Source organism: Elephas maximus, chromosome 21 (assembly GCF_024166365.1).
Source record: "Elephas maximus indicus isolate mEleMax1 chromosome 21, mEleMax1 primary haplotype, whole genome shotgun sequence".
Classification (NCBI taxonomy): Eukaryota; Metazoa; Chordata; class Mammalia; order Proboscidea; family Elephantidae; genus Elephas; species Elephas maximus.
Window position 1 is genome coordinate 55,295,464 of NC_064839.1, and position 9,359 is coordinate 55,304,822.

The following is a 9,359-nucleotide window of genomic DNA, read 5'->3' on the forward strand; positions in this document are numbered from 1 at the left end:
GAATCGACTTGACTGCAGCATGTAAAGGGTAGAAGTTTTAGCTTTTAAGAAGAAAATGTTTTTTTTCCCCAGACTTTTATATACATCTAATAAAGAATAGGCATACCATTCCCATAGCCTTCTTTTTTTTTGTAAGTCTGGGGAAACTTAGGCTTTTTTTTCCTAGTACAGTCGATTATGCTAAACTATCAAAATCAGAACCAGGCATTCAATGGTACAAATCCTAATTCACCAATTATGTGACAAGAGTTTGATCTGAGGGAAGCTCCCTTTTTGGGAGGAGGTAATCGTGGTAGAGGGTGAGATCACTATGTGAGCAGAGGAAAGTGTTCTAGATTTGCCTTAGTGAACAGGAAGACACCTTCATACCGAATGTGAGGTGAAGGCGTATGAGGAATTTTGTCTCGGTCTATATACAATATTTTCCTTATCTTATGATTCAGGAAACCAAGTCAATTTCTGAGGAAGACTGGCCTGAAGCTTGAAGGAGCTGAGGCAGATGGCAGTTGATTACACATAGCGTCAGCCTGACAGACCCCATAAAGTCCAGACCATGAAGAGACAATGGAGAGGATCGGTGGCGCAGAGCGTTCCCCAACCAGAGCAGAAGGATCCCAGGGTAAGTGGAGGCTTGGACCTCTCAGGAACCAGAAGGGCTGAATGGATACCAGAGAGATGGTTTGAACATGTAAACTTCTGTGTCCTTAACTCAGTTGTTCTTTCCATTTAAGGCTGGTCCTGTTTGCGACCTTCTCACCGGGCTAATTAGCCCATTTATAGTATTTGAGGAGGAGTCTTACTCCCTCGATAGTGTCCTTTCCTGCCTAGTGTTTGTGAATTTCTTGAAATCTGGCTCATAATCCTCATCCTTAGACTTCCCAGTTGTTCCTCCCAGTGTCCTGCTCTGACATGGGCAGGGCCATAATCTCCTGAAATTCCTTACACATATCGGGCCATGTGCAGATGTTCCCTCCTCAAAACAAGACCTAACTATGAAAATCTGATCTTATATTGAGCTTTGAAATCTGCCTGTTATTTCTGCTGAGTCACCAACCACCCCTTTCTCCACCCACAGAGGAAGTGCAAGAATTGCGGACCTTTTGGTCACACAAGAAGTAAGAGGTGCCCCATAAAATGCTGGAGTAGGGTTGTAGTGCCCAAAGCCTTGGGCTCAAAGAAGATGAAGGAGAACATGGAGCCTAAGAAACCCCAGGAACCTCAGACTCTTTGGCCGTTTAACAACTTGGAAAGAGAGAAGGAACAAAGACAAAGGTGAGGAACATGGAAAGTCCTTGTGTATTGAAATAGATGATGTGTTTTCATCTCTATGCCGTGTGTCCTGTCATCAGGGCAACTGGAGAGAAATAGGACAGGGTAACTGGAAAGAAATAGCCAAGAGCTCAATATGCTCCAGGTGTCCACATTCAGGAGATCATTGTAGTCCCGGATAATCCCTAAGGGGAGGGACCAGGGTAAATCTTGGAGCTTTGCCCATGGCGGGGACAATACAACAGAATCTCGCTTAAGGTAGAGAATGGACAAAATGTGGGGGGCTGAATGAGGTTGTAGGATGAATCTGAGATGAGGGACTGGGCAGCCTTGGAAAAGATCACAGTGATTCAATACCTCCCTCATCCTGAAACAATAGGACTGGGCCCCTGGAATTCTTATCTTAAGTTGGGAGAGTAACCTGGGGTGTGTCCTCTTAACATGTTTTTTTTGTTTCCCATCAGGCAAGGAGAGCATGACAGAAAAGCTCCACTCCAGAAATTTCCCGAGAGACCCGAAGGGAAGCAGCAGCAAAATTGGAAAGAATCAACAGAATCTTGTGACTACTTAAGGGTGAGTCAACCAGGTTCCCTGCTCTATTTCTCTTCTGTGTAAGCGAGTTTTTCTTCACTCCCATGCCCCTTCTGTGGCAAGAGGTTTTAAAATTGTGTTCTGGCCAATAGGATACCAAATTTTTTGTATAAACTTCAGATGTCATTTTCCATTTGTTTCTTTGTTTTTGCAGTATTCCTTGCGTGCCTACCAAAAACATGCTAGTGGGAGCATTTCTGCGCAGAGGTATAAGTGATTTAATCAGATGCCTTCCAAGAGGTAGACTCCTACATGGGAAAATATGCATCTTTTAAGTTGTGTTATATGTTTCCAAATATCTCTTGAAAAAACATTAGGCATCCTTCTGCCTTCAAAAGACCTTTAGGTATGTCCACTCCATCGAAGTCTGTAGGAAAGGGCTTGTTCCACATCATTAAGCAAGAGACGGTAGTAAAAAAGTTGATAGTTTTCAGTGTGATGGGAACAATATATCCAGCTGATATTGTAGTTTATTTCCCCTGAGCCTACCTGAGTTTGGGTAGCTCTTCATATACAAAGAGACTGCCTGTATTTCTTCTACTGTTAGAGAAAATTCGAAAACTTCCATGCCTTTATGTTGGTGGATTTTTCTTTTCCACTTGACTTGGAGGAAATCCTAATATATGTCCTGCAGTGTCTTCTCCCACAGCACCCTTGCAGGCCCATGCCCATTCACACTACCACGATGCGATCTGTCTTGGACCCTTCTCTCAGAAACTGGCCACATGTAAGGAAACCTGACCTGAAATCTATCTTCCCTGAAAGGTCTCCTATCCAAGATCATGATCCAAGCTTTTTCTCATGTCATGGACAAACTAAAGAAGAAGAAGTGGGTATCACTGGCTCTTCTCAGCCAGCAACCAAACACTTTGGCCAGGACTGTACCCTCATGGCCAAGACAGCAGACAACAGATGTGATGCTTGTGCTCATTATGTTTCCCGGCCAGCCACAAAAACCCTTGCTCTGGGCCATGTCCTCAGCCCCCAAGCACAAGCCAAGGGTCCTGATAGGATCTCAAAATCCAGTCCACAGCCTGCCAGAGGTAGAAGGGGCCAGGACTCTCCACTTAGAATCCAGGCACCAGGAACAAGATCTGTCCAGACCCCCGTACAGATTTGCTTGAATCCTGCGAAGAAAGCAAAACTCACGACCCTCCAGATTCTCCAACAGAGCAGTCAGAGACCTGATGTGGGAGCTGGCCAGCCTCTTTCCAGTACAACTGAATTTGGACCCAAAGGGCCACCCCAAGTCACCAGGATGACTGTCCTCCAGCCTCCACACAGTACACCTCAACTGAATACTGTCGAAATCAGCCCTATCCTTCCACCCCCAATTTCTAGCCACGTTCCATGACAGCCACTCAGAATTGTCTTCACAAAAATAGAAAATGGACAGTGGAGCTCCAGGTTCAGAAAATCTCCCACTTCTCTCCTTCCTGAGTAGTCTACACCTCTTGTAGGGAGCCCTTAGGTTCTTGAGAATTGTGAGAGACACAGTTCCCGGATTCTAGTGAGGCTTCTGGCTTCCTTTTAAGGAGAGTGACTGGGAGTGAGACCTCTATGGTAGGAACCTCAACCTCCAGTGTCCCACGAATTGATTGTGACTAAATGAGCACAGAGGGGAAAGATGCAGGGAACAGGGTGTATTTGTTGAATCACATCCTCAGATGTGGTGGGAGTGCAATGGTGGAATCTCAAGTCTTGTCAAAGACAGGCATGCTGAGACTGCCTTTTTAATTTTTTATATTAAGTTGTACATAATATGGACCTTATGCAAGAGGCTTATAGTAGTTGTTGTAATTTAGTTTTTTTTGTAAGGAACTAAGTCAATATGGGAGTAAATGTTCAAGTATAATGTCACTGGAAGCTATGTAATTAACTGTATTTGGTGTGAAAATGACTAGATTTTAGAAAGACTTAAAGAACCCATCAGTGGGATCTGTCTCATTGAAGCAGTGCCCTGTACTGAGGCTAAGGTTTTGAGTCTGTGGGAATGTTTAAGTGAAACCAGCATTGGGAATATTCTATTGATCTTGTTTGTTATTAACATTTACTGTAAAGTTGTATTGTAAATTTTCTTCAATGTTAATAAAATGTTCACAGGTATGACATTTTGTGTGGGTATTTTTATTTGCACATAATCTAAACACCAAAGGTCCATATAAATATGTATTTGTTTGATTAAGTGGATAGTGAAAAAGAACTTTCATACACACAGTTTATTCTTGGACTTAGAATTTGCTAGAAATATGCATTTTCAGGTGCAACCCAGCCCTACTGCATCCAAATAGCAATATTCTCAATTGATTCATGTGCGGATTAAGTTGTGAGAAGCACTACTTGTGGACTGATTTCTCTCATATGAGTCACTTGGTGAACTTTAATTTACATGGGTGCTTAGCCCAGAAATAGAAATTTACTGTGTGTTGTATGAGGCTTGGGCCTGAGGATTGTTAAAGATTCTGCAGACGAATCAAGTGTTCACCAGAGTGTGAGAAGCACTGCGTATGATGGGCAAAGCTAACTCTTCAAGCTTTTGCTATCTACATTTGCTAACCTGATCAAGAAAAAGGGGCTGGCTTTTAAGGGAGTTTGATTTCCTTAGGAATCGCAAATAACTTGCTTCTCCCTCCATATGCAGCACCGCTTCCTAGAGTGCTTTTTTATATCTTCGGGACCTCATTCCTTCAGCATAGCTACCTACTAGTTGTGCGATAAGGTGCATGAGAAAGATGTGGAGATATGAAGAAAGTAGACACAATGTACACATGAAGAGAAAGGTATCAGGAACCCTATCTAATAAGTGTCTCATATCCAAATTCAAAAAAACAAAGAGAAGAACTTTTGCAACCAAAGCACAAATATACAAACAACCCAATTAAAAAAGTGGGTAAAGGACTTTGCTGTGGATTGAATCGTGTCCCCTTAAAATGTGGCTAGGCCGATTCCCAGTATTGTGTGATTGTCCACCATTTTGTCATCTGATGAGTTTTCCCTGTGGGGTGTAAATCGACGATGTTAATGAAGCAGTGTTTGAGACAGTTATATTGATGAGGGAAGACTCAATCTACAAGAAGCAAGAAAACTCTCAAAATAGAAGAACATTGTAAACTGGTTGTAAGATAAATAAACATTATGTATACATGTATGCATATGCATATTTGCATACATCCATACTTTCATACATACAAAAGGAAAAAAAACCAAAGCCGTTGCTGAGGAGTTGATTTTGATTCAGATGCGACTCTACACATCTGCCCCATAGGCTTTCCATGGCCACCATCTTTTTGGAAGCTGATTTCCACATGATTGGACCTCTGATGTCTGTTAGCAGCCAAGTGCTGAATCCTGCTTAGCCAGAGTTTGACCTCTCTCTGTCTAAACATTAGCAGCTGAGCTCTCATCCTCTATGCCACCAGGTCTCCAAATAAACATAGGGTTGTTGATCTGGTGGTGGTACCCGCTGAGTCAGCCAAAAACCAGGACCTTGACTGGCTTGACCTGGAGTATTGCCCAACGGTTGTGGGTTTTTTTCTTTTTTTTAATTTTTTTTGACTATGCTTTTAAGATAGGATTTTTGCAATTTGGAGGAAAATTCCTTTCAGAAATTACTGTGATGTGATGAATGTGATTCCTAAAAAGCCTTCTGATATGGTTTGAATTCCTTTATCTAAAGCTGAGGTTTTACTTTTGTGAGCAAGATGTATTTCAAACTAGCTCCATTCTTAAGGATTACAATTGATGCCAAATATTTCATTTTAAATGTTTCAGTTCTAAGTCCAGATGAACAGACTCAATATACAGGATCCTGTCTAGATGATACTCTCCCAATTTTTTCACATTTAAAATAAATCACTCTCACGATAATGTTATCTACCTAGGTTGTTGTAACTTCTCTATTGTATGAGTAAAAATATCATTGTTGTCAGAATATAATCAATGTTTCATTGAATTAAAGAGAGTCCGGATGTCAGTAGGTAGGAGGAGGGACTCTTTATAAAAGCTCTAAGTCTGTGGACATCATTCCAGAACTGACTGTTGGTAGAAGACACTGGAAGCCAGAGAAGAACCTGCTGATAGGAAGTGTCCATGGCTTAGCAATGTACAAAGCAAGCAGATGTCCTATATGCTGGTGTTATCTTGAAAACCCCATGTACCTGAAATGTGGCAATGCCTGCTGCTTTCCTGCTTCAATTCACTGCAGATGCAGCCTCGTGGGAAACTTTATTGTGTCCATTCTGCCCTCTGATTACTAGAAGAAGGACATCAGAGAGATTTTCCAGCTGTATGAGGTGGTTTCCAGTATCAGGAACTGGAGCCCCAGCTGGGACCTATTCTACGTATGGTCGAAAGGATGCTGAAGTTCCAAGTGGATATGACCTTAGATGTTGACACAGACAACAATAACCTCCCAGTCCAAGCTGTGATGGATACTCAGATTTCATCCACAATTGGGAAGATCATGCTGAGAGATTTAACTTCGTGTGTGTCTTTGGCTCCCCTCTGTTCACCTCTGGCAGCCATTACTGGGAGGTGGATGTGGAAACAAGCCCAGAATGGGATCAGGGTTTTTGCAAAGAAGCAGATAATCTGTAAGCCCCACCAGGTCTTCACCACTTGCATGTTGTATGTTAGGTGCCCTTGAGTCAGTTCCAACTTATAGCTACCCTATGTACCACAGAACAAAGCACTGCCCAGACTTGCACCATCCTCACAAGTATTGTTGTGCTTGAGCCCATCATTGCAGCCATCGTGTCAATTGATCTCATTGAGGGTCTTCTTTTCTGCTTACCCTCTACTTTACTAAGTACGATGTCCTTCTCCAGGGACTGATCTCTCCTGACAACATGTTTATAGTATGTAAGAAGCAGTCCCGCCATCTTTGCTTCTATGGAGCATTCTGGTTGTACTCGTTCCGAGACAGATTTCTTTGTTCTTGTGGCAATCTGTGTATTTTCAATATTCTTCACCAAAACAACAATTTAAAAAGATTAATTCTTCGGTGTTCCTTATTCATTGTCCAGCTTTCACATGCATATGATGTGATTGAGAATACCACGGCTAGGGTCAGGTGCACCTTAGTCTTCAAGGTAACATCTTTGGTTTTCAATGCTTCAAAGAGGTCCCTTGTAGCAGATTTGCCCAATGCAATGGGTCTTTTGATTTCTTGATTGTAATATGAAATTCTTGACAACTTCGATCTTTTCTCCATTTATTATGATGGGGCTTATTGGTACAGTTGTGAGGATTTTTGTTTTCTTGATGTTGAGATGCAATCCACACAGAAGGCTTTGGTCTTCAGTCTTCATCAATAAGTGTTTCAACTCCTCTTCACTTTCAGCAAGCAAGGGTGTGTCATCTGCACAACACAGGTTGTTAATAAGTCTTCCTCCAATCCTGATGCCCCATTCTTCCTCATATAGTCCAGTTTCTCGGATTATGTGCTCAGCATAGAGATTGAATAGGTAAGGTGAAAGGATGCAACCCTGGCGCACACCTTTTCTGACTTTATACCATGCTGTATCCCCTTTTTCTGTATGAAAAACTGCCTCTTGATGTATGTACATGTTCCTCATGAGCACAGTTAAGTGCTCTGCAATTCCTATTCTTCTCAATGTTTTTCATAATTTGTTATGATTCACACAGTCAAATACCTTTACATAGTCAATAAAACACAGGAAACATCCTTCTGTTATTGTCTGCTTTCAGCCAGGACCCATCTGTCTTCAGCAATGATACCCCTGGTTCCATGTCCTCTTATGAATCCTGCCTGAATTTCTTGCAATTATCTGTTGGTACACTGCCAGAGCTGCTTTCGAATGATCTTCAGCTACATTTTGCTTGCATGTGATTTTAACGATAGTTTTCATTAACTTGTGCATTCTTTGGATCACCTTTCTTGGGAGTAGGCATAAATATGGATCTCTTCCAGCTGGGTGACCAAGTAGCTGTCTTCCAAATTTCTTAGCATAGAGGAGTGCGCACTTCCAGTGCAAGATCCATATGCTGAAATATTTCAACAGATATTCCGTCAACTCCTGGAGCCTTGTTTTTCACCAATGCCTTCAGTGCAGCTTGGACTTCTTCCTTCAGTATTATTGGCTCCTTATCATTTTTTTATCATATGCTACCTCATGAAGTGGTTGAATGTTGACGAATTCTTTTTGGCGTAATGACAGTGTATTCCTTCCATCGTCTTCTGATACTTCCTGCATCGTTTAGTATTTTCCCCATGGAGTTCGCCACTGTTGGAAATTGAGGCTTGATTTTTTTTCTTGAGTTCTTTCAGCTTCAGAAATGCCGAGTGTCTTTGCCTCTTGGATTTATATCTCCAGGTCTTTGCACATGTCATTATAATATTTTCCTTTGTCTTCTCCAGCCGCCCTTTGAAATCTCATCTTCAGTTCATGTCGGTATTTTTATTTGCACATAATCTAAGCACCAAAGGTCCATATAATATTTATTCATTTGATTAACTTGAGAGTAAACAATACTTCCATACCCACGGTTTATTCTTGGACCTAGAATTTGCCAGAAATGCAGACTTTCAGGTACAACCCAGCCCTACTGCATCAAAATAGCAATATTCTCAATTGATTCATGTGCAGATTAATTTGTGAGAAGCACTACTTGTGGACTGATTTGTCTCATATGAGTCACTTGGTGAACTTTAATTTACATGGGTGCTCAGCCCAGAAATAGAAATTGAGTGTGTGTTGCGTGAGGCTGGGGCAAGGGGATTGTTAAAGATTCTGCAGATGAATCAAATGTTCACCAGAGTGTAAGAAGCACTGGATCATGGTGGGCAAAGCTAAATCTTTAAGGTTTTGCTATCTACATTTTCTACCTTGATCAAGAGAAAGAGGCTGGCCTTTTAGGGAGTTTGATTTCCTTAGGAACAGCAAATAACTTGCTTCTCCCTCCATATGCAGCACCTGTTTCTAGAGTGCTTTTTTATTTCTCCGGGGCCTCATTCCTTTAGCATAGCTACCTACTAGTTGTGCGATAAGGTGCATAAGAAAGATGTGGAGATATCAAGAAAGTGAAGAGACAATGTACAGATTGGGAGAAAATAATCAGGAGCCACATCTAATAAGGGTTTAAAATCCAATTTTTTTTAAATTAATTTTTATTAAGCTTCAAGTGAACATTTACCATTCCAATCAGTCTGTCACATGTAGGTTTACATACATCATACTCCCTTCTCCCACTTGCTCTCCCCCTATTGAGTCAGCCCTTTCAGTCTCTCGTTTCGTGCCAATTTTGGCATCTTCCCTCTCTCTCTATCTTCCCATCCCCCCTCCAGTCAAGAGTTACCAACACACTCTCCAGTGTCCACCTAATTTAATTAGCTCACTCTTCATCAGCATCTCTCTCCCCCACCGCTGACCAGTCCTTTTCATGCCTGATGAGTTGTCTTCGGGGATGGTTCCTGTCCTGTGCCATCAGAAGTTCTGGGGAGCATTGTCTCTGGGATTCCTCTAGTCGCATTAGGTCTG

At 41.9% G+C, this 9,359-nt stretch overlaps 1 protein-coding gene across 1 annotated transcript; it reads left to right on the plus strand.

The window, feature by feature from the left end:
* Positions 1-1,192: 1,192 nt before the first annotated feature.
* Positions 1,193-3,214, plus strand: LOC126064575 (protein FAM90A27P-like). The gene is made up of 3 exons (XM_049863782.1): positions 1,193-1,272; positions 1,734-1,842; positions 2,510-3,214. The coding sequence occupies exons 1-3, from the start codon at positions 1,193-1,195 to the stop codon at positions 3,212-3,214; spliced, it is 894 nt and encodes a 297-aa protein (XP_049719739.1).
* The last annotated feature ends 6,145 nt before the right edge of the window (positions 3,215-9,359 follow it).